General features: G+C 34.4%; 2 protein-coding genes across 9 annotated transcripts in view; both read right to left on the bottom strand.

The window, feature by feature from the left end:
- Positions 1-27,596, bottom strand: part of LOC116170369 (homeotic protein spalt-major-like) — a 133,791-nt gene that overhangs the window by 16,291 nt on the left and 89,904 nt on the right. The window lies entirely within an intron of this gene.
- On the bottom strand, positions 17,554-23,713 carry LOC116170370 (the record flags this gene model as incomplete). Its single annotated transcript, XM_031486730.1, is given in 9 exon segments — positions 17,554-20,529; positions 20,586-20,719; positions 20,775-20,937; positions 21,320-21,489; positions 21,545-21,819; positions 21,874-22,115; positions 22,177-22,245; positions 22,300-22,454; positions 23,005-23,713. Coding segments are annotated over 9 exon segments (1,611 nt in total). The 3' UTR covers positions 17,554-20,193.

The raw sequence follows: 27,596 nt of genomic DNA, 5'->3' as shown, positions 1-27,596 counted from the left end.
GTGTTTCACCCCAAAACATTTCTTATTTCAATATGTGCGGGTGTCGGATTATTTTTTCACGCGCCCGCTACTCCGTGTAGGTTTACGTAAATTTGAGGAAAAGTAAAACCGAATGTTATATTTAGGCGCTGCATTTCTGATATTGTATTAGGTTCGTTAGTGTCAAGGTAATTTAACCAGTCGTCATAAATAGACGCAGCACGTGCTTTTGGACCGAATAGGGAAGCGCGCGAGCTCATCTGATATATTTATCTGCGGAGGGTCGGTTGACAGACAAATGGCTGGGCTCATAGGCTCGTGCGCTGATAGAGCCGCTTCCGTTTCCATAAAGCTGGAAACAGCCTGTTGTCATATGTGCCGGATTCTCCGCATATTTAACAAACGCTTCCTGTGCAGCCCCGCCGTTAAATTATATCTATTATTATTGTAGGGTTGTCAGTTAATAACTTATTGAGCGCGGACTCGGCGAGCAAGAGGTAACGCATCAAACTGACGATACACAGATGGATATATTCCGTGTTGTTATTTCGGTAAACGGAAACTAGAAAGGCTTCCGAGATCGCATTTCTATATCGAAGCCGTTCGCAACGCAACCGTTATCCAGTTTCGCGAGAAAGTGACAGTAATAAAACGGATATCAATATACATAGAGCTGATGCGATAGACGCCACGGCCGGAGCGGGTAATGCAATTACATTTCATCTTATTTGCAATAAAACGGAATGAAGCCGCGTCACCATATGCTGACTTTTACTGTAACCATGTCACGTTGCGTTCCCGATCAATAAAATCAGTAAAAACCATATAAATTATCAAAGGGGAGGATCGAGAACGCATCGCAAGTTAATAGCCGATATGCGCGCGGTCAGTCATTTTAATTGTATTGTTGCCCTATTAACGTGATGTGGGTGCAGCTGGCGCGCTCATATTACGAAAATGAGTTTTGTTCTGAAATATTGTCAGAATCTAAAACGGACGGATACCTGACATAATCCCGGTTATATTTAGGACACAATACCGACAGCTTATAGCTCGATGACATTACAATGACATAAATATAGCTCCCGTTTGTCTTCGAACATGAACACACGTATTATGAGTGGTTGGAGTTCTGCCCATGCGGTCATTACATCTAAATCGCAGGTACACGGATAAACATCTCGCATTACATTGCGCGCTTTCAAAATGACATAAAAGAGCATGACAGACAACGGAGGACAAACATCTTGCGGTGAAAAGAAAGAAAGGAAATGTCTCTGTTATTACAAAATGAAATTCTGTTAGTTACGCGATTATTCCGGTTAACTAGCCGAGAGCTATGCCTACCTATTTTAGGGGGACAAAATATACCATAACGTCATTATAATCTATTCTTATAAAAGATGTGGGAAAACGTTTACAATTGAACGAACCAGGGAACCGTTGTTGTAATTAAACATATAGGTATAATATATACTTATTCAATACCTACCATGTACATTACCTACCTATACCTATCTATAGCCTTGCTATACATGAAGCGCTCCCTAGTTAAACTGTAGAAATTATAGATAAATAGTGGATGTATTGACAAGTGGCAATAACACTTTTCCTGACTACTTTTCCTGCGTCTGTTACTTTACCAGATTACTGCCAAAACTAACGCGTAATATAACCTGTAATAAAAACTGCCGTCAAATGTAGCGCAACAGTGACGTACGCTTTTACAATCGACCCGAAAACAGCCTGGTTTATTTCCCTTTTTTCGTATTTTAAGGCGAAACCACCTCCATTAATAAATTTGATATCGTTGTTTCCAGGCGCTACTCGAAACTCTGATCCGTCGCCCGAATTGATAACCACATGCGTTGCTTATCTCGCCCGTGCACAGAACCAGTTAAATTTTGTTCGATAAACTCTTTTTGTTACACACCTGACCAAATTAACCTTTCCAACCGTCGAGAACCAGCCACGTTTTTTCGTAGATTTCAGTGTTTAAGGAAATACTACTTCCACTATAAACTCTTTTCTTCAGGACTTTCAAATAAAGCCGCCCATCACAATCAGGGCCTAAACACACTATAGTCGGTTTTCGCCGAGTCGGCAGCATCCTGTTATAACACACACGTAGCGGTAAACCATTCGGCTCAGAAAATATAAAAATTGCAATTAATCACAGACACTGATTAGTATCAAAAATGTATTCATTTAACTCAAAGGAAGAATTAATTTTGTATAATCGTTATTTTTCATATGCTATAAACCAGGCCATTCTTGAATTGCATTTATCAAAAATTTAATATCAATAATAAAATCCATTTTGAAGACAAAGCAGTATTTAAGAAGTTTGACAAGAAACTTCCAAAACGCTGCACATCAGTAGAACGAGGGTACACGCGGTATTGTATGCCGATTTCTCGAAAAGCGCATGAGGTTTTCTGCACACCGAGCTTCTCCTCATAGATTTTCTGGTGCACTCCGTGTTTTTATGGAGATCTGTAGGTACAAGACGCGTCAGCGGTGCGGACGCTGCATATCGCCAGCTGTACGCCGGTGTCAGTCGCTGCCCGTACGTTCAGTACGGAAAACATTGTTTCTCTTTACCAAAAATAGCGAATGAAACTGTCAAATTTGTTTAGTTGATTGAGAATTCTCAATATTTATACAATAGTCTACCATAGTCTCACGGCGAAATAATGCACAATACTTCGATTCACCTTTATCAGTTTTCGCTTTATACCAAAAGTTCTTGCCACAAATACTTAACTAAACCTCTTATAAAATACACAAAGTGTATTACCTACATTAAAGCATCTTATCTCAATTGAATGAATTACACAATTACAAACAATTCTAAAACGAACAACAAATTCAGAAATTGAAATTCAAATAAAATCACCTCTGCGCTTATTCGTAAATAATGCCCCGATTTACACTTAATAAATTGAAATATTGTCATATACAGGATGCCCCGTCGATGCCCCGTCATAATTTTTGGTATTTTGACCGAAATAATTTCTACATGAAGCTATTTTCAAAATTTATTAGATTTTTTAAATATGTTGTCATTTAATAAATAATTCAATGTATTATAGTCATTCTTCAAACGAACAAAACACGTTGTGGTCGTTTCTAAAATCACCACAACCCGTTGTGGCCATAACACGTAAAAATATTTAATTTCGGTGTTTGGTCATTTGGGTTTGGCCATAACGCGTTGTGTGCGATGTTTGTGCGTAACATATATATGCCCATCAAATTTCATTCATACATGAAGAAATTAAAAAAAAGGAAACAAAAAGTGTTGGGTAAACTACCTGCGCCATACGGACGTTTTATTTGTTTTCAGCACCTAGATGGATTACCTTATATGTGAATTTAATATATTGTTACCGGTGAATGTTAGTTGGAATTTGGAATTAAGCACAATGTCGATCATATCAGTTGAGTACGAATGTTGATCTATCAGAATTATTTAATTATTGGATTTTGTTTCGGTAGGTAATTGTAAATTTACATCACGTGTTAAAAGCGTAAGAGTAAAATTTTATCTCATGTTTTTCTCCGGTCATTGCGATAAGAGCGTTATCCCGACGTAAGCTAATTAGTTTCAAGATAAGAAACCACAGTTACAGATTATTGAAATACAAAACAGTATTTTGTTAAAGAACTAGAGGCAGAAGGTGGAACAAAGAGGAAAGAATGTTTTAAATAAGCGAGTCGGACGTCAATCGAGGCTTTGTCCGTAGGGGACGTTTGAAACGTAGCCTTTTGTTGTGGTGTATTACCGTATTTGAACGTATTTATTTATTTATTATTTATTTATTTATTTATTACACCTTACTGGTAATTGTGAGAATTGAACATCTTTTGTTTTATCATGGCACACTTGGGTTCGGAAATTGGCATTTTCTCTGAAATTTTTTTATGGAACGTGTGGTTTTGTTTATATCAGTGGAAAATTTGTAGTTTTGCCTACCCAGAGGTATAATTTGTTTAGGGAGGTGCCATTTGAAATTTTTAAAAAATATGACATTTAGCGAAGGTCAATCAAACATTTTATTTTTTGATAAACTAACTAAAAAAATTATGTGATTGTGGAAGAGGTCTTAACCTGTGCCTGTTTCTCTCAAAAAAATTTTGAAAAACTGTCAAATTTTGACGAAAAATAGTTATAACAGCGAAATCGTTAAAGTTAGGAGTATATAACATGTTACATAAAAAAAATAAGTACTTTTCTAGTATTAGGTACTCTCTAAATCAGTAATAAAATATAGGGTGTTCCATTTAAAAAAATATTTTAGAAACATGCCGGCGGTAATTGTATACAATTTTGCTCTAAGACTTTTTTAGGTATCTTTTGTGGTAAATGAGTTATGATCCGAGGGATCTTAGGTGTATAATACTGATCTACCACATAAAAATGCGCTGAATCCCTGCGATCTCACACGAGGACTTTTTACATACTTACATTGTTGGACACTAATATAATAATAATAATAATAAAATATAAATTTACTAAAGGATAGGAGAAGTCATAAGGCCATTAGTGTCCCCCTCTACAAACGCATAAGATTTAATACATACAATAATTAAATGTATTTTATTAAAAACGATTAATTTTGACCCATATGCCGACATACACTAACGGTTCTTGCCAGTTTTTGGACCGCAAAAGGTTATTTTCTGAAAGAACATTGACACATCACCTTTATTTACTCGCTTGAGAGTACCCCACGCAGCAACCACAGTGTATACCTATATGCATTTGTGTACTCTCTATAAACATGAATTGGGCTTCGATGCAGAGCTCTCCGAAGCCTTCCCATCAAAATTAGGGCATTATAAGCACATTCTGTCTTTGATAAATGGGTGTACAGGATTAAAGAGGGGCTTGCTAAATGGACACCTAGATATTAGTTCAGTCAAAATAGGAAAATCCGAGGAACTAAAAATACTAGTTCCAATTTTTTCAGAAATGTGTAGGGAGAGGTTCCCTGAACAAGAAAAAATAAAGTCCCTCCAAATTCCGGTGCAGGAGGGGGGCTTTAAACGACCCATTTTTCAGTCTTTCGCTTTTAACTCGAAAATGGTGCGTTACAGTGAAAAAGTTCTTCAGTACAAAATGAAAGCTTATTAAATTTGCTACAAGTTCTGTTATATACATCTTTACGAAAAACTGCACCGTTTTCGTGCTACCGGCTCCGGAAAGGTGGTAATTTCTAAACAAAATTGTTTTTCACTCACGTTTTTCGTATTTTTTCGCTTCTAAATCCTCCCCCGTTCATTTTAGGGGAAAATCGTCACAATAAAACCTGTACATCATTAACTTCAAAAGAATTCAATTTTATTGTATACAAAAATGTTCACAATGAGTAATCTGCTTGAAGGATCTCGTCGTCAATATCCTGGTCGATATCTTCCTCAAGGACAGGCGGACGGTTTAGGCAGTCACCTACACATCCACAAACACGAGAGCAGTGGATGCCTGCCTTCCTACAACCACACCTGTTGTTGCATCCCGTAGCACAGCGGCAGAATATTGAAATTAAAATGTGATTTGGCGCAGGAGGTTCGGAGGACTTGACTGGGGTGAGGATTCCATCTTCATCCCTAACCCAACCCCATGCTTGTCGGTCGATGGTGGTATTACCCAGCCAAATTTGGGTTTGGAGGAAGACTATAGGGATGTTAATGCTTTTCCCCTAAAATGAACGGGGGAGGATTTAGAAGCCAAAATATACGAAAAACATGAGTGAAAAACAATTTTGTTTAGAAATTACCACCTTTCCGGAGCCGGTAGCACGAAAACGGTTCAGTTTTTCGTAAAGATGTATATAACCAAACTTGTAGCAAATTTAATATGCTTTCATTTTGTACTGAAGAACTTTTTCACTGTAACGCACCATTTTCGAGTTAAAAGCGAAAAACTGAAAAATGGGTCGTTTAAAGCGGCATCGGGATTTGGAGGGACTTTATTTTTTCTTGTTCAGGGAACCTCTCCCTACACTAGTATTTTTAGTTCCTCTGATTGCCCATTTTTGGTCTAAATTGACTGGACTATATGTACCTACAGGGTGTCCATTATGTAGTATGGAATATAGCATAACGGGCGATCAAAAATGAGTTGCTGTCGAGTCGCCTTTGGAAGTTCAAGTTAAATACGATTTCCCATGTAAACAAAAGTTCCAAAGGTGACTGGACAGCAACTCATTTTTGATCGCACAGTAGTTCGGTAAATATTGACTGTATACAAAATTTTGTATTTCCCTTAATAACGCCATTCATTTGTTCTTATTTCAGAAAACAAATGAGCAACGAAAAACAATTAAAATTTTTTAAATAACAATGTACCTTTTCATTACGATCATTTGATAGAGATTTTTTTCTCTTTTCGATAACGTGACATGTTAGTACCCTTATACCAGAAAATTTTTCAAAAAAAATTATAATAATTACATCAATAACATTAATCTAGATAGCCTACATCAAAATAAAACAAATAGACATGCACCTGTCACGAGGACAACACGAAACTAGCAATAATTGCGGCAGCAATTTCTCCCAGATTACTCGGACATTAATTTCAAGTTTTCCGTGATAGGTTTATTGCGATGAACCATTTCATTGCTAATTTCATTTTGTCTGCAAGGTTTTTAATAAGAAACGTACACATCAATTTGTTTTATTTTGATGTAGATTAATGTTATTGATGTAACTATAACATTTTTTTTTTGTTTGAATTGGATAACTTACACCAACCTGCTAGCAAACAATACCATGTGCCATTTAGTTATCATGGATTCTTGCAATGGTTGGGCAAAGTGCGTTTGTGATCAAAGCGTTTTGCAAAAACAATGACAGTGTGGAGGGATCGCATAGAAAATTTCGCCGTCATTTTAATTGAGGACGCCACTATCGTAATCTCGAGGCAACTAGTTCGCGGTAGTCAATACTGAACTGTATCAATTGCTAACCATTTTCTATATTATAATTGCACCTTCATCTCTTATTGTGTAAGTGTTTTTGGGCATCCGTCGCCTTGTGCTGCATCGACCACTTTTGGTTCAGCGCGAATCCATCACTTGACATCACTGGTGTAACGTTCGGAATTTAAACAAACTTTAAAGGAATTTATATTTATTTAAGTTTAAGCAATAGGTAGGTAAGCAGTAGGTAACATACTTATAAATAAATTTATCGCCAGAAAATTAGAATTTTTTTTTCTACAATTGATGTAGGTAGTATACGATATGTTCCTACATTGTAAGAAATGGCATTATTGCGCGGATATGCATTTAGGTAAAAACAGGTAGTGATATATCCATTAACACGTTGCACGTTGGGTAATAAAATGACTGAGATAAGACGAGGACAGATTATCAGCTCACATAAATTATAAAAAAAAATGTTTTAATTCAGATAATACAGAAGTAAAACCAAATTTGTTTGAATTCGAAAACCGAGTTAATTAGACTTCCGACCAGATTTGCATTGTCTATCTATCGTATAGTATTTGATTAGAAAAAAGCAAACCGATATTTATAGCGATCATTTACACATGTACATCGGTACATATAATTAATAAATGTATAAAAAATACTGTACATAAACATATAAACTAGTTCAATAAAATTTATCTTAGTGGTTTTCTCCATGGAATTGTGGTCGACGATTGGCTGCAAGATCAAAATTAAACAAAAAAAATATTCTCCGTCAATTAGGCGAATAAACATTATTTTTTAATGATTGGAATTTTAATAAAATATAAATAAAATCGAAGATTAGTGACGATGGTAGCCAATCAAATTTTTAGAAGGAAATTAGTCCGAAAATAAAAACAAAAAACGGACAACCTTAATACGCATTTTATGATAATAGCCGCGACGCCAGGATCCGTTGATCATTTTTTTTAAATAGCCTCAGATAAAAATCCTCATTTTTAAACTCTTTAATTTAAGTGTCAACCTAATTTATTTAATAGCCGTCTCTATATAAAGCAAATATTATTTGATGGCAAAGGCAAATGACACCTGTGAGAAGCATTTTTCGTACCTACATTTAACGGTTTTCAAAATTTTGGTAACATTCTGGTTTACCTACTGCGGGCATATAATTGATTGGTGTTGATCATTTACGATTAATGGTCTATAAAATTAAAGTACCACAGTTGACTGTTTACAAGATAACAAAAAATACGACACTACAGACTTTGTATCATAAATGGTGATAATAAAACAGAGGTCATAATGATTTGTTTCAAAAATTTGGCTCGCGACAAACATTTGTTAACAGTCGAGCAAAACTCTCCCACGACTTGCGTATTTCAATAATTGTGGTGTACCTACCTACGTGTGACATTAATTTTCAACTGTTTATGCACACATTGCGGACGTTTAATTAATTATGGAATATTGAAGATCATTAAAAAGGCGAACGTTCGTAAGTATATATTTAAAAACTCCGAAATCTTCACTAATAGGTTTATAAAATCTAGAATTTCAACTTGAAAGGTGTTAAATTGTGAACGAGTCTGGAAACAGGTACAGGTAAAAATTATCTTCAATCCTATCGCATAGTTTATTTTATGGCGGGATTGTTTCTCAAAAACATTTTTAGTAAATTTGAGCTTACAATATAGGTAAGCCGACGAAGCGTTTTTAAGTTATTGATTTTAAAACACTTTCATATAGCCAGTTGAAAGAACATCAAAGAGATAAGTAACGACATCCCTCGTAGGTGAATTTGTAGATACTTAAAATTTTAATTGATTGTATCACGGTCATAATTATCCCTAACAAAAGATGGCTGGCTGGCGAAAAAATACCTCGATTGTAAAACAAATAATTAAAGTATAGACAGTAACATGGCTTCTTCGTTTACCGTAGACTGCGAAGCATTGTTTAAAAACCACTAATTATAAAAGCTGCAATGGCGAACCAAAGAAGATTTATTTTTCTTGCATATTGAAAGGCTTGCTTGTAGTTGTGGCAGTGCGGTTGCAATATAACTCAGATCATGTCACAGCCATCTGATGCAGAGACGTACTCAAAAATTGCAAATATTTAAAATATCCTCCGCGCGCAAGTTTATACAATAAAATCTCAGCTATGCGCGACGTTTACAAAAATTACCCTCCATTGAAGCCCATAAGCGCGCCTTTAAATTACTGATTAAATAAACGCTCGAATTAAAAACGCGTTCCAATTAATACGGACCTGATATCAAAACTACCTATTTCGTAAAAAAAAGTCTATCCCGCGCCAAAGAATGACGGCGCTCGCAAAACACGCCGACCTTTTTATTTCAATTCCTGGTTAAGGATGCCATAACTTTAGCGCAGAAGTTTCGCTTTGCATGTCTCATATCGAGATTATTTCACACGCTTCGGGTATCATTTTTTAATTGCCAAAGAATTTTTGTACGAGATTTTTGAAATTGTTCGCCGAGTTGTTCCGTTAAAAATGGGAGGTAGGCCAATTGTTCTTGAATATAATTAAGTGGTTACCTACCATAATAGGTACAAGTTTATGGCGCCATCAGTTAAGGCTCTCATTACCATATTTAATTACTCAAAATTATTTTATTAAACGATTGACTCTTAGTTGCGAAATCATAAGTTATTTCATACAACAAACAGACGATTGTTCGGATTATTCAATAATAAAATTACCTAAGTGATTGAATCTACTTGCTCGGGGATTATTTCAGAATTTGTACAACGGAATAACACCAACCAGTGCAAAATTAGACGAACGTCAAGCATTAATAATTTGAATAAGGATTGTTATTTATCGCACTTTTTTGTAAATCTTATGTGACTCAATAAGCGCAAAATTAGCAAAAATAGCGCATTGAAATAGCCGTAACTTAATTTCTTATATTATAATCAAAATTTAAAAAAAAGTCTTTATTTTTTATGACCAAGTGTTTATTTTAAAAGTTCGTACATTACACTTAGCTATGTGCATTATATTTCCATTCCCATAATGCAGAAATTATTATTTTATTATCTTATTTCTGTAGATTAACATATATATTGCCCTTTTTATACATATAAGTAGGTACCTTTCATCATTAGGTAACTTTATGCTATGGGTAATTAATTATTTTGCAAATATTTCAAAAATACACAAAACGTATTTTTCGATTGGACAATGGAGCATTGGCCCGTCCTTTATATATGATGGTAATATTTTCAATTCAAAAACGTGGGAACCCTATATCTTTATGTGCGAATTTTGAGGTCTCATAAAATTAGACATTGGCCGCTTGTATCTCGTAAAATGACGAAAGATACCCGGCATATAAGCATGCACCAGGGAACCAACCTTTGTATTTCTCTTTGTATAATTTATTTAATTAAATATAATTGTATTTATTATAATAGACATTCATTATATATCATTCATTCTTGACGTTACTAAGTTTTACTAAACTAAACATAATAAGTGAAAAAACGATTTACAAAAAGCGCTTTTCCGCATTGCCTTTTCCGAAACCAATTAGTTACTCTAGCGTAATTCATTTTTGAGTCATTTAATCAACATGATGACAACCCGTTACTTTTCCATTTTTTGCATCAATACTGGTTAACGAATGCCATTTTAGGGTATTCAAATATAGACCAATGGTCAAAATCAAGTAAATATTGGGCGCGATCTTTTGTGAAAATTTCAGAAAAATTGGGTCGCAAATAAAAAAGTCGAATTTGCGCATGCGCAATTTATTTTTATATATATGCGCTCAATTTAGTGTTATAAGTACCACCACCTGTTACAATTATCCAAAAATCCGTCTACAAATAAAAAAGTTGACTCTGCATAATCGCGATCCATTCCTGGAAAAATATACATACAAAAAACAAATTCAGTCGATTCTATTGATAATAATAAATATGACTTATAACAGAAAAGCACTTTTGTCATACTTATAAAATTAAACATTGGATTATTTTTGGGCCATTGTATTGATGAATGGCAAAAACAGTCACACACATTTAAGAAATGTGCTAAACGTATTATAACAAACATCTGTTAGATGTCAGCCAATTAGCATGGTACCTTAGTTTATCAAGTTTTTTTTATTGCTACCGATTATACTATACATTATGTAATTATGGTAATTAATTGAAGGTACCAATAAATAATCGCAATGTGCCAAGTACATATCATGTTTTACTCCAATTGTATAGGTATTCCTCTTTAATTGGTATGTAGGTATCTAGGTACATAGACCTAGCATATATTTTTTAATTTATGAATTTCCAATTATCTTCAGCTCCAAAAGCGGTGGTTTGAGCTATATAACCGAGAGGAAGTGGCATGTACCTACTTTAATCTACATCTATATTTCACAAAATTATAATTAAAGGAAATATACCTACAAATGTCTGTCCAAACCAAAAGCATCTCTAGAAATTATCTCACGAAAACTAGCCGGCGGAATGTTGTCTCCAAGGTAACTCGCCCTAGATATACAATTAGCCCTCAAAAATATCTGGAAAGGATGGTTCTAAGGTCAATTAGCAATCGAAACTGGCGATTTAGTTCTCATAGCAATAGAGGCCGTGCAAGGGGAAAAGGATAAATAGGCCGTGACTTAGAGAAGCGAGACAGGGGTTGAAGCATTTTGTGTATGGGAATAATTAAACATTCTTTTTGTTTTATGCTCATAGTAGGTTTCAAATGTCCAACAATAAACAACACAAAGAAAAATACTTACCTACTGAAAAGCAGCAATATATTTTCTACCAATTTTATTTCCCCAAGCATCAGTTCGTACACATCTTCAACTAGATACTATACAATTTTTACTTTATTTTGTGTGCCATTTTAAAGGAAATCAATTTAAAAAATGTGTATAGGAGGAAGATACTATAGAGCTATAGACCATTGATTCTGAAACTGGGGAGCGAAGATACTCTAGAGGTCTAGGCCAGTGATTCTGAAACTGGGAGTGGGCCCCTCTGAGTGGGAGGGGGGCGAAGCGGTATTAAGGGGGGCGCGAGACCCTTGAAGTGTTAGCGGCAGATATATCGCATCGGAATATCCATCAGCATCAAAAACTACACAATTCTACCAATTTAACCGAACCTGCAAGTCGGTATAATCACAACAAAGATCGCCATGTTATCTCACTCAATTTAAGACACCCTGTATTAACTCTCATTACCTCTAATTGTAACAGTGAAACCCATTTAACCATGAGCTATTGACAAAATGATATACTGTATCCATTTAAGAAAATTAAATCTTAGTATTGTTATTTCTCAAACAGTAAATGGATATGAAAATCATTCTTACACCATTGGTTTCTCCGTGAAAATATACAAAGCTACTTTTTCGGGATCTTTCAAAACTTCTGAACTATCCAAACAAAACAATAGCAAACACTTCGGCGCCATTTTACCCATTTAATTGGCATAGTAATTCCAAAGGATTCGAAGATATCAATGCTGTGCACGGCAAAAAGTCACCCTGTATACAGTCTTCGTCTTTCAATGTGGACAGATATGGTCTGTTTGATTTTATAGGTAAATATTTTTTGAATGTCTTTAACTATACGTCCACATGGGCAGGAAAAAGTTGAATAGACGAAATTTTACACCTACCTATAGAGGTTTTCAATAATGAAAAATGAGAAAAATAAATGAAACATTCAATTTTAAAGACTATCGGTTTTAAAATATAAGCGGTGAATGTGCTAGGGTTGTGATGCAACGTACCATGGTCGTACATTCGGGGGACTTCTTCCAATTAAAATGGTACTGGACGAGATACGAGGGTCACATGAATATCTTTTTTGTTTGGCGAGATACGAACAATTTGTTAAATATAATGTTATATGTAACATTACGTCCTCGCATAGTCAAAATAGTATCACTTGCAGAGTAACCGGAAATCGAGGCAACTATTGTTTTTCAAATGCAATGCCTATATTTTTTTACGATGTTTGAAAAGAGCAACCAATTTGCTGCACGACAACATAAAATATGCATATGGTTTATATACAAAAAAAGAGAAATTCGTGATTCGATATTTGGAAAATTTATGAAATATAGCATGCCGTGTGTTGCCAGGGTGCATGTTGCATTGCAGCGTGCAAAAGTAAATCTTAAAAAATTATCAAAGTCCTCGTGTGAGATCGAAGGGACTTCAGCGCATTTTTGTGTGGCAGATCAGTATTTTATTAGCCACTTTCGACTCAACCATCAATAACAGATCTTGTCGAAGGCTACTACATTCACTAACCGTTTCTCACTTTCCGCGTGCACCCGCAATTCGCTTTTAAAGTTTTGACTCCACCATCAGTAAGATAGTGTCGGGGGCTGCCACATTCCCTTTGACGGTACCCACTTCCGACGTCCCGTTCACCCGCAATTCGCTTCTATTAGCGACACGAGAAAAAGAGACAGCGATTCGAGATTTACGAAACGTTAAACCGCGTGAGTTGGCAACGGAAGGTAAAAGGCGCCCGAAGTTGACTACTTCTCGAAGACCCGCGCGCGCGCCTCGCAAAAGGTCGTTAATTTCGCCCCTAGGACAAAAAACAAAATTCCGCCACGCAGGAGTTGTGCGCGTTTACAACATCTTTCCGACGACACCAATTTGAAAAGAATCGCACCAAAACTGTAGTAGAATATATGAAAAAACTGAAAAACCTTCACGTTAGTATACTACGCTCGAGGATGACGCCCAGATGTCGCCAACCCCACATCATGTAGCCATGTCCCTAAGGTTGACAAATTTCACGGCCTTGTAGATACACGTACACCCGTTGCCTTTCTACAAGAGTTCTTCTACGCGCCCACATTTGCTGCCAGCCAGCCAGCCAGCCAACCAGGCAGCCAGCCAGCCAGCCAGCCAGCCAAAGTGAGATTAAAAGCTACTTTTTACAAATAAATTTGCAAAAATGCGCTAAAAACGAATCATTGAACAAGTTAGTGTAGGTCCTTTTTGTATTTTTGTATGATATGGCGTGCTAGATTTCATAAATTTTCTAAATTGAATAACGAATTTCTACATTTTTTGTATATCAACCGTATGCATATTTTATGTTGCACACAGAAAATTGATTGCTCTTTTGTGATACTGGAAGTTTGAATCTGCGATCAGATTGATCGTAATGTCACATATAAAATTAAATTTGACAAATTTTTCGTATCTCGTCAAATAAGAGATATTGAGGTGACGGTGGCTCTCTTATCGCGAACGCACTGTATACCGTAAGTTTTTTTACAATGGAACTATCTTGTAGGACATGGCTACGAATAAATTTAATCTAAAAAAATTAAAATTGTATTGAATTTTAATTACTTTTTGATTTTCGACATCTACTTTTTATGAAAAACTAATTTTTTATAGAAATTTTATTGAATCAAAAAATTTCAAGTACCACCCTTTTCCCAGATTGCTGTCCTATAATTTCCATTACTAAACCGTTATTCTTTATTAAGTTATGAATTAAAGCACACTTACATAAAATGATTATTAAATAAAAAATAAATGCTGTGTCGTTTTTGAATTTTGAAAAATATATGCCTTCAGTATACAGTGCGTTTGAGATAGGATCAATATATCTCTTTTATTTGACGTGATACGAAAAATTATTAATACTTCCAGTTTAACCGGAAATCAATGCAACTAAATCACCCACGAGTGGGTTTTGAAACATTTTTTTTGTATATCAACCATATGCATATTTTATGTTGTACAGAAAATTGATTGCTCTTTTCAAATATCGTAAAAAACATAGGCATTGCATTTCAAAAACAAAAGTTGCATTGTTTTCCGGTTAAACCGGAAGTGATTCCGGAAGTATGCGATCAGATAGATTTTATGCCACATATAAAATTATATATTAACACATTTTTCGTACAAGGTACTCAGGAATTCTTGTTAAATTTTGCAGTTTTGAAAATGCGAAATCATTTAAACCGGAACTCTAATCTATTCAACATTCGTTGGTTTACTTCGAAAATAAGGATATTTGTATACCCCTCCGTTCAAATAGGAGTTTCGTTCGCTTTTAACCATCATCAAACAATTTGTTTGAGTTTTATTTTATGTAAGAAAAGCATTTGTTTCTTGATGGTTCTATAACTAATAATTTAAAATGCTACAATCACCCATGTGATGTATTTATCTAACAGACATCAATTTGTCGCGTTTAATGGATTCATGTCTGATCCATGCATTGTATCCTCTGGGGTACCCCAAGGGTCTAATCTGGGCCCTCTTTTATTTCTCCTATTTATAATCAACATTTCGGACTCAATCTCTACACCTCATCTCCTTTTCGCTGACGATTTGAAAATATATACACAAATATCTAATATCGCCGATTGTATTTCCTTATAGCAGCAAATTCAGGGCCGCCGATAAGGGGGGTAAGCCGGGGCATTTGCCCCGGGGCCCGACCGTATTCTGGGGGCCCGGCCAAAATATGAGAGGGTAGAATATAAAAAAAACCACAGCAGAAGATTTAAAAAACCATGCCATTGAGCAAAATGTCTATAGTCTGTCTAAAATTGACGCGAAGTAATAAATTTACCTGATAGACAGAGACAGAGAAGCACTTCCATACAAAAATACTGTTTCTATTTCACCAAGTTATAATTTATTACTTCGCGTCAATTTTAGACCGACTATAGTTTAAGATATGGGCGATGGACAACAAAAATTTCAATTATAGGTGCCCGATCAAAAAATATTCCCGGGGCCCGTCGAGGGTAACGGCGGCCCTGAGCAAATTAATTTGGTTTATAGTTGGTTTTATAGTTGGTTTTTCAATTCCCTCAATTTAAATATACCCAAATGTAAGGTAGTGACGTACAGCAGAAAACGCAAACCCATTTTATACCAATACGCGATTAATGATACTACTTTGTGTTTGTCTAGATCTTCATTAGTAAAAGATCTTGGAGTTATCTTTGACTCGAAGTTACAATTTTCTGAACATGTCAAATCTGTAAGTGCGTCGGCATCTAAAACATTAGGTTTTATTATAAAAAATTCAAAATCTTTTACAGATACACAGGTTTTGTTTCCCCTGTACTTTACGTTAGTGATACCCAAATTAGAATATTGCGATATAGTTTGGTACCCGCAGTACGATGTGCAAAAAAAGCTTATTGAACAAGTACAACGCAGATTCTTGAAGTACGTTTCTTTTAAGCTTGATGGTGCGTATCCTGAAAGAGGCTTTCCACACCAATCTCTCCTATCCCGGTATAGGTAGGTACTGTCCAGTCGATGGAATGCCGTGTTAAGTTTTTATTTGGCTTATTGCACAATATTGTAGACTCTCCTAATCTCCTTGCACACCTAAACTTTTCTGTTCCTCAGCGCAACAGTAGGCTTACACTAACTTTCACTTACCGCACTCCGAGAACTAATATATTGTGTAAAGCCCCTACATTAATCATGTCTCGCAATTTTAGTATGGTCTGCCAGGATTGTGATATACAACATACCTCTCTACCGGAAATACTTCGCCAACTCATTACTAAGCTCAATAGTTCTCCAAGATAATTATTACTTATTATTTTTATTTTTTATTTTATTTTTTTCTTCCGTAACTCCTATTACTTATATCTCTTGTATAACTCTTGTATATCTCTGTTGTTCATTTGCACGTTTAATATAATTTATATATATTTTTGGTTTATGTTGCGCAATTTAATCGAATTTAATTATCTTTCTTGCGTTTTTACAAATTTTGTATGTTTATAATATTACCTACTTTACTTAAGTATACTATTTTAGTTATATAATTTTTTTTTTTCACTCTTGTAAATAGTGTATTGTTGCTCTATTATTGGAATGTTTTCTGTTTGAGCAATAAAGTATTATTATTACTAACGTTAAAACTAACGCCCAGGTTATCTGTCAAAAACCCAATTTTTGCCTATACTAAATAACGTGATACATCACAGGGCTGAATATCTGTACAAATAAGGGTTTTTTAACAGAACTGTTCATTATAAATGTAGTATCTACCTATGATGTAATTAATAATTTTCTTATTTGTAGTGTACACACATAAAAAGATGTGTTTAATATAATTAGATAACGTTTCAATTAAACATATCATTGTTTCCCATATCCACAAAGAAATGATTAATTTATTTTAAATATATTAAATATTTATGTTAGTATGCTGGATTCAAGCATATTACTCTTGATTTAAGGTAATTTATTTCTTATTTAAAAGAAATGACATCGTTATGGGAAATCCCTGTATATTTAGTTGAAGTGTATTCTTGGTTGTTATAAGAATATTATATTCTTAATTCAAACATACATACTTTTAACGCAAAATCAAAAATAAATTACATTTAACAAATGTAATTTTTGTTTAAGAGAAATGAATTATTTAATTGGATACAAGTAATTGATCAATTTAAAGTAACTTTTAATTTTAATGCAAGTAAATGATCTTATTGGACTGAACGTACATCTAAAAGTAATTGTTAAATTTAAAGTCACTTTTAATTTTGATGCAAGTATATAATTTTTTTAAGCTGAACGTATACGGAATGGTATGCGGTAGAAAATAAAATACTTTATCCCCAAATTAGATGATTTATTTTACATAAAATAAACGTACATTTTTCCATGTGTATCAGTGTGGAGTGCAGACGTATCTACATTCTTTAATTCATTAAAAGTTATTAATTCAAATTTATCTAAAACTTCGACTTCATAAGCCCTAAGATGTTCGTGGAAGCTGCCGGTTTTTAAGCAATTACAGTAAAAAGAAAAGTTATTAAATTCGTCAATTAAAATATGTTTTATTAATCCAAATTGTGGAAAATCTTCATAGCTATCTATCAAAATGACTGAACTTTGTTTGTATGAAATTCCGTTAAATGTCAGCCACGGTACTAAAAAATAGTTTGAATTTACGATAAATTGGCAATCTATGTCATTGTTGGATATTTCCAACAAAGGCCCATAATCTAAATCATCTAGTAAGTTATTTTGTGCCATAATTCTATAGCAAAATTTTAGTTGCAGCCTTAAGCTTAGCGAGTAAGGTAAGTTTTTTTTACATTTTATAATATTTGAAACTGATTTTAGTTCTTTGTGCTTAGCTTCAAATCTCATACAACTCAGATGCACAAGGGGTCCCATTTTTCTAATAAGACCTGGATAATGTGTTAACATGTGAAATTTTGGTTTTAAAGTTTCAGAAAACAGACTCATGTATAAGGAGTGGTGTTCTTTAATTAACAATTCCAACAAAGCAATGCACTCGTCATTAATTTCCGGCAAAAGAAGAATTTCTGTTATTTCTAAAAGCATCAAGTATAACGACCAAATGTCATTATTAACTGGCACCAAATCACCAACAATTAGTCTAAAATGTTTAACCAAGCACAACATTTCAGATGACGAATTGATAATGCAGCCATTCTTCAAATGTTCATCTTTGATAGGGGGCGGAATGTTTTTGTCAGAAGTATCGTAAGTGAAATATCTTATTCTAGAGTTCAGTAGAGTTAAGGTAAAGAAATTTTGAGAAACTAAAGTATTTATAATTTTTGCCATAGTATATCTATGTACACCTTCAAACAAATCGTGCATTATATCACATACACTATGACTATAAACATGAAAATCGTGAACATCGTTAAAAATGCATTTTTCTTTTAGACCAAAATGAAGACCATCCACGTGATTTAAATATTCTATTTTATTTCTCAAAAAATTTTTATCTTCAACCGTTTGGGTTTGTGCCACATTTTTCTTACAATAACAAATTCTGCAATAGTAGTGTGCAGTGAAGCTTTCAACAAAACCAAAAATTGAATTCATGCCTAAATTATCACCTACAACCGCTACCAATTTAAAGAAAACCTTGTATTCTCTATCTTCAAGACTTAAGTTTATACCTTCAGTTGCTAAGTAATTTACTTCGTGTACTAATGTAGTAAATAATGCTTTATTACCATAATGGAATCTGTCTGTACTGTAAAATATCATTGTTAAAAATATGTTTTCTAACCGGCTAGAATACTGTGGAGGTGTAGTAGCAACGGAACAATATATAACTCCCAATTTATGAACACCGGCGTGACTTCCTAAAGGATTTGAGGTCTCAAAGTCATCGTAGTAGAGTATCAAAGGTAAGACTATCTTATTGTCTACATTATTGAAAAAATCTTTGTGCAAAGAACCATTGAGTATATTACAATAAGCACTACGTTTACAAATGTTGCCTTGATATGTAACAATTTCGTCAAAGACTTTGGGGAGTTCCAAAAAAAGTTTAAGTGTTTTTTTTAACGGTATGTAACAAAAACTGCGATCTTTTAAGACCAATGAAACTATATCTTTTTTCGCAGATCGAGTACCGCTGAGCCCAAGTACTTGTTCAAAAGGTTCTATTAAGTAATTACTTTGAAGAAAGTATTTAAATCTTTTGTGTTCTGTGTCTAAATGGAGAAATGGATTTTTTAATAATTTAAACATATTTGAAATTTGTGACGGTAAAGTGTTTCCATTAGCTACCTCACAACATTTTTGTAACAGGTCTAAAACACCCGATGATAAAAACGCATTTACAAATTGAATAATATTTTGAATGCAACTTTTTGTTATTGTTAGTTTGTCATAAAGCTGTGAAATGAATTTTCTTATTTCAGAATCTATTAAACTACAAAATTTTGATACAAGTGTGTCTAGACTATCAGAACTTACTGTGCGTTCATCTTCAATGTTATTAAAGTTATCTTGATGTGCAGCTTGTGCATTCTGAGGTAATACCGATGCAGTAGGTATTGTATGAGTGTCACGAACATGGGGCTTTACTGATGAAGTTGAAGGAAATTTATTAATATGTTTTGATGTTAAATGTTTAACGAATGCATCCCTTCTTGAAAATAATCGCCTACAATTTTTTTCTGGACACATAAAATTAGTCTTTTGGTGAAAGATTTCTAGATGCAATGCAAATTTTTTTGGATTAACAAAAGTACGTCGGCACTCTCCACACTTCATTTTACAATTTTATATATAAACTTTGTATTATGTAAACAAAACGTTAAATTTGAAAAAAAAATTCTGTAAGTAGTAATTGCTAAATAAAAAACAAGTTACAATATTCTTAAACTCAAGTATTTCTCTTGTAGACCTAATTAATAAATAATATGGCACCAAGTAAGTAACAATAGTATTTAAGAGATCTTGTGCTATCGACACAGAGTTAATCTTTTTTTAAAAGTTCCAGTATGTCCATAATATATGGAATGATATTATCTTGACGAGTATTTATATGATAAATGCCCTTCTGAATAATTAGGTAAATATGTTCTGCGGGGGCAGGATATTTCGCGTTTGTTACAAAAAATAATTTGAAAACATTATCAAAGGCTTGTTTCGCAGATTTTGTCTGGTACCTTAATTCGTCCACAACTATATAAAAATTGTTAAGTTGTTTTAATGAAGGCCCTTCCACTATCATGTAAGGTTGGACGGTCTGTTTTTTAATGGCCGCGGTTTCCTTGTTTTTCCTGATAATCTCATCTACGTCACCGGGAATCTGCACATTAAAGCAACATATTAAAGAACGTACTACATAAAATGAGAAATATTTACCTTAGCATGGCATATAATAGAATTGACTGCTTCTGCAGATGAAAATTTCCACAAATTCTTGCTACCCAAATTAATTTTGCCTTTAGGAGGTACTAAATACGCTAATATACTGATTTGTGCGGCAAATGTACTATCTAAAAACCAGAATTATTTGTATTTACACAACAATTCAACTAATTATACTAGTACCTTCCGTAATGCCCTCGCTGTTTAAAAGTGTAATTAGTTCCTCACAAAATTTATCTTTTATTGTAAGACTTTTATATTCAAAAATTTTTTGAAACGCGCTCTCCCAGTCCAAAATGAGCTTCAGAGTTGATTGTGGATACTCTCTTTCAAAATCCAAGTTAATCTGCAATAATCAAACAACTAAGTAAGTGTCACTACATTTAAAAGATATAATAGTATTGTAAACAATTTCATTATTTAATTTGGAAATGCCTTAGGAGGGTGGCTCAAAACAAAACATTTGGAAACTAAATGATTAAATATAAAAAAAATAAGATTTCATATTTAAAAGGGAAGGCCTTTCCAATTATATGTTGGATGCTCAATTAGGCATAATTAACATTTTTGGAGTTGTGCCTCCAGCGCCAAAGGATAGTGAGCGTGTTTTATTGTAAACGTTTTATACGTTAGAATAAAAAAATTGACGTGTCCGAGCGTTTTTCGAAAATTCACGTTAAATTACCGTTTGAAAATCTGCTTGAACTAAAAAAATTGATAAAACCTACCAAAACCTCTGAATTGTCTTTTTTTAAAATTGGCCATTCTTCAAAGAACTCTCTGACAGTCGCTGCAGTCGATAATTTCCGAAGCCCGTACGTATTCTTCCACTTTGTCAGAACTTCATCCCAGGGCTCATGCCTATTTTGCAGCCATATCATATCATTTTTTAGCTCATCTGTAAGTTATATTTTTATAAACATTTTATAAGCAATCGATATTTATTTACTAACCACTTTCTAACACTATTTGCCTTTCTTTAGTGTGACCATAACTGTCATCTTCATCCAAATAACTACTTTTCCTTTTCCTAATAATGACACTCGGTCCACAGTCATGTAAAAGGTTTCGACATTTGTCTACCAATTTACCGCGTGCCAGTATAGGTTTGCGAGTTATAGAGTCTCTCTTGCGAATGGCTGGAACATAGTAAGTACTAGCAGTTTCCTTTGGGAAAAGCGTTATTATTTTTGATGCTAGGACATTGTAATCCTCTGGTGTTAGTCGACTAAAAATTTGGTAGGTATTGGTAAAGGTACGACTTCATATGATGTAAACTCACTATTTTGCAACATAATCAAAAACGTGCTTAATAATTATTTCTGTTAATTTGTTTCTCCGTTTCATATCCAAAAATTTATTTTTATTGTAATATTCCAAAATTTCTGATCCAAATACGCTGGTACATAAAAGAGTTTTTAGATCAAATTCCGGTAGTTGAATTTTTTTAAGCATGTTTTCGAGTCCGATTTCAGCAGCCGGCCGATGTTGTTGGGGTATGATAAAGTATTGCTCGTTTCTCTCCTTTAAATAAGTATTAAAATTCAGATTCAATTAAACTTACGGCATGCATGATGCATTTTACCCTATTTTCTGAGTTTGACTCAAACTCCATGTTCGCCTGGATAAGATTTGATGTTTCGTCGTCAACCGCCTTAAATTTGTACAATTAAGAAAATCTGGAAGGTGTAGTATGTATACAGCATACCTGGACTACTTCGTGGACTACAATACTAGAATTCTCCAGTTCTTTTGCTCTTTTAAATAGAGATAAAAACTTTGCCCTGATCCCAATGCTGGGAATAAGTTCCTTTATTAAAGATTCTTCTAATAAAAAGAAGTTTGAGAGATCTATGTCGTTGTCTAAAAATTATAATAATTTTAGAAATATAGTTACCTAGTGATCTAAATTCTAATTAAAAAAATAAACACAAAATTGTAACTCGGATTGTAAGCAACATGAAATGAGAAATTAGATTACGGAATGAAAAATCTGCTATACACTCAGTTTCTCGCGGATTAACAATAATCTCTATATGTATATAGAGCATAAGTTATGAAGAAATGCTGGTAGGAAATAATTTAATAATGTATTAAATTTCATGTCGGTGACCTACAGAATCACACAAATTGTTGATTTATACCTACACCAAGTAAAACCATTAAGAAATACCATAATCGAAATTTGAAATGCTTGCCATGTATGCGTGCAAATCTCAAAATTCACCCAACTTATTTTTCCAAATAAAGCAAAAAGTAACAGGTGACCTAATCACATAATCCGATGTAATTCAATTACACCAATAATAATTATAATTAAAATAAAAGTAACAAGTACCTACCACTACTTGATTTGACTTTAGGTAGGTACATAAAAGGTAGGTACATAAGTAACTATATACTAAATACTTACTTTTAAAGGTTTCAATTAATTGAGGCAGTCCCCAATCCTCGAGTAAACTTTCAACATCAGCATACATTTTCACTTCATCCAGTAGCACTATTAAAGAAACTAAAAACTGCAAATTCACGGGATATACTGAACTGATACCGCTATACGAACATGACAAGACACTGGACAGTTATGGCGTATTCCTGTATATTCAGTGGGTTTGCAACTGCAATTTGCACGTTTAATATTCTGCTTATAAAGAAGCACGCATTAAATGAAAAATATAAGCATAAGTTCAAATAAAGAAATGCTTGTCTTAAGTATTTAATACATTTAAATGTAGCCAAATAATGAACAAAGAAAACGAGTGTTTCTTTAGTTTTAGACTCTCCCTTTCGGATTAAACATAATGTATCTTTAAAACAAATCCACTATTATTTTTCCACAAATAAAAGCTTCAAGCCGAACATAGGATTATTTTGACGTTATCATTCAAAAAGGTTCTCTTTAAATTTTTCCTACATTTCAACTAACGACATGTATGTTTACTTTTACGATATTGCTTTACATTAAAAAAATTTAACTAAAGAAATAATACTTTACTGTTAAATAAACTAGATCTCTTAAAATAAAAAATAATCTTTGAATTAAATGTTATTATGGTCAAATTAAAGAAACGAAATTAAAGCAATACAAAATTTTATATCAAGAAAAGGTTTTTTACCGTGTAGAGTCCGTGGGTTTCCATAAAAAAACTGCGAATGAATTTATGAGCATTCTGGTATAAAGATTTGAGCAGTTTCACTTGCTAGGTCTAAGGCCTATGCTTTATACTATAAGCAAATCTTGAAAATAATGGATCTACTCATATTTCATTAACTTTATAAATGGCCATTTATTTTTTTATCAAGTGGATTTTCCAAAAATATCGAAAAAACCGCTGGTTTTAAGATTGTGGTCTCTAATATCTAATTTATTCCAAATTTTATACGCTAAGAATAGGTTGTGCAATGCGCAGTGCTAACTTTCTTATTCCATACTCAACGCCTTACCTCCTGAGGCTAGATCTTTATGTCCAAAGCTATTGAGGAAAAAGTTAAAAATGCTATTGTTGGAGTTGGCAATTTTTAACATAAGCGAATTTTTAAATTATCGGTTTGAGAACGCTATAGTGACAAAAAGTATCAAAAACGACGCGTTAGTTGACAATACAGACTAATGAATACTAACTAAAACACCACTGATACATTGAGGAAGCATTTCTGAGAAGTATACGCTATAGTATTTAAAAATACTAAAAAAAGATCATTAGTATCGGTACCTAAAATCGGAACCGGTAGCAAAACACCTAGAACAGTCTGGAAGATCACAATGGCGCATGGGGTCAGCATAGATGGCAAAGGGGGTATGTCCCTTTTTTTTATTCCTCGATTTTTTTGGCAATCTAGTTGGGTGGTTCCTTTATATACTGTCTGTGGCGAAGTGCTAGATAACCAAGGTTTGATGATTTCCTGCATTTTCAAACAGATTGATGTCATGTGGGTTGCGTGACATCAGGCGCGGTACAAGATGCAGTGTTAATTAGGAAAAATTCAGTAACAAATAACTTGCCAAAACCATTGCTGTTAGGTCTAATAGTTTGCTAGTGCACGTGTCCATCTGTAAGCTATACCTATAGCAAGCATGACAAAAGACATTAATGTGATACACATGAATAAATTTATATAGTAACGATATCCCCACGTTAAATAGTTTGAGACAATATAAATAAACTAAAAAATCTCTATACCGCAAACATTATAGTTGCCAAATAATACACCTAATTACAAATTAGGTCGATCAATCTTGGCTTTTAACATACTAACCTGAATATAAACAATTAGTAGTATATCAAAAATAAAATAAGTACCAAGGCTTTTTTTCCTTTCTCCCACTAGTCTAGAATAATTAATGAGTACTGGAACTGTATAAATTATAAGTTGTGTATCATAAAGCGGAATTACAATACCATAAAAATGTATAATAAATCCATAAATATTTCTCAGTTTATGATATGGTGATGGTGTTGGCGGTAAATGGACATGAATTCGAAGATATGAATGCATATAAAATCCAGTTTATTAGTGCTCGTTAATAAATGGGATTTTTAAGAATGCTGGCGAGAGTGAAACATGGATCTGGCGAGCTTTTAATACAAAGGATTCCGAGGTCCCTACGCGCACAATCCTTGCCGTTGCATGTATTGCGGTTACGTACATTCTCATATGCATAACTACAGTAATGTCAGGACTATTTTATGTGACTGGTCAATGAAGAATGCGTTCTTCTATTGGTGCTCTGAACGGGTTATGATAAGGTGAGATTGGTTATACCTGGGGTCCGAGGACCGCCCTCGACCAACCTTTACTTGTCTTGTTCATAAGCTGGTTTATTGCCGCTGTCTACCAGGAGTATATTAGACAAGTTACCTGAGAGTTCAGGTCGTCTCGCCTGTATGATTCGAACGCTTCAATAAATAGTCTACGGAATGAAAATAGAACGCATCGAAAGGTAATGAAGTACTTTGCCGGAGAACCAGTTTCGTAATGTTGACTCGACCCTAAGTATGGCGGTTGATGGGACCGGTCCAAAACAAAGACCGAGATGCCTTTTTATTGAGCGTGTAATTCAGATTCTCACTGGAGCAGTGTGGCACTAAGACGTTACCGGCCTATTTTTGTATAGGCAACCGAGCGTTGTGTAATTCCAAGAGGAAGACTAAAATTTGAATAGATTTGAACGCAAGCAACCCCCGACTTGATATGGTGACCAGTCTCCACGGCCCAACAAACTTACGACCTACACGCGCCATATCTCGCCAACTACATATTGCGTCTTGTTGTTTGTTCATCGGCCCTCCTTGTTCTTATGATCAGTCTGGTTTTTTTATTTTAGCAGAACGTGACACGACTGCTAGCGTAATTAAATACGGCCAATAACACTTCGTGAAGTACGGGGCGCTCTTCTATCCCCGCGTGGGTTGCCGACAACGCGACCATCCACGATTCAGCAATAATGCTGATGTAGAATCGCTTCTATCGATATAACAGCACCAGGATAACGATCCTTTGCATTGTAATGTCCGCATTTAACAACTCCCGATAGCACGCGGTCTGATAAATAAATCCTTATTGCTGGCCACGAGATAACGCGTTACACCGAGACTTGCGATTTGTACTCGTATGTAGTATGGTGATGGCACCATCATCGCTGTACATAAACACTTTCAAGAAATTAACCACGCTTCTTCATCTATACGTTCTAGACGCGCGCGGTCTTGAAAGGAGGTAGTAAAATCTACCTTGAAAATATTGCACGTGTACCTAAACAAAATGGTAGAGGAAATAAAGTGTGTATAAAAGGTAAAGGGTTGTGGAAGCTCCTAAACAAGCTCATGGGGAATTTATATAGCGACCATCTTAATGTATGCAGTTTGTTAACTTCAAGTTTATTAATATTTATTGCTGCAGCTCAACTCAAAGCTACAGTAAATCGCTTTATGGGGCTATTTCTGCTATATATTAAGAAATCCCTGTGAGGTCATCAGCACTGACCCTCGTAACACTTTACGTAAACTGTGGGTTTATAAAAATGTCTCACAGTTTCGATTACCGCTCTATTATATTATTAACAGTAGGTAAGTAACTGAATGGGGGAAACATATACGAAGAAAATCGACTTGCTGAACGGAAGTGGCTACGAAAGTATGAAACTCTTAGTCCGATCGAAAATCGTGGGGTTGTCTGAATGGCCAATTGTAACATAGCCAAGGCCATTACCTATAGTAAGTAGTGGTGGAACCCACTTGAATCGCGCCTTTATTCTTAAAAAGTGGTCCGGCAATCATCCAGAAGTACCTATACCTACCAATACTTAACAACCAAAATCCAGACTGTTATAAAAAGGAATTAACGGAAAAACTGGACTACTTAAACAGCAACAGCTTATCTTTTAGCCGATTAGTCATTATTCGGTTAGTAGGTATATACTAGCCACCTTTCTGCAAAGGATGTACCTGAAAGGGATAACGCAATTGAAGTACCTATAGGCATATCGTATTCATTAATAGTTTTCAAGGGTTAAAACAATGATTGAATTTAGTTACCAGGAATTCGGTAGGTCAATCGATTGCCGTTGATAGCACTCTGTGATAACCGAAACTTGACAAGTCAATGGACCGAAACTACAACTACCCCATTCAAAATGTTCAGTGGGTTATACGATTACCCTTGTACCTACGAATAATCTGCCGGTTAAGCACCTTGTACTTCTCTAATCTCTATCCTTATTTAAAAAACAGCTTTCCGAAGGTTATAAGTATGTAAAAAGTTCACAGCGGAAAACGATGTAATATTTGGTCAACAGGCGCATGCATATAGACACATTTTATCAACGAAGAAGTGCTGAACCGACACATCAATGTGCGCAACTCCAAGCAAGTCAACGGTTGAATTCGCCATCATAAATTCTCACCGTCGGGATCACACCAGACAACGAAGGAGAAATTTCTGGGTTAATTTTCTAATCCTTAGAGGTCGTCCATTAAACAGGTGATGTTTTTAACAACTTTTTAA

Source organism: Photinus pyralis, unplaced genomic scaffold (genome assembly GCF_008802855.1).
Source record: "Photinus pyralis isolate 1611_PpyrPB1 unplaced genomic scaffold, Ppyr1.3 Ppyr1.4_LG5, whole genome shotgun sequence".
NCBI classification, from domain to species: domain Eukaryota; kingdom Metazoa; phylum Arthropoda; class Insecta; order Coleoptera; family Lampyridae; genus Photinus; species Photinus pyralis.
This window is presented reverse-complemented; position numbering and strand designations above follow the sequence as displayed.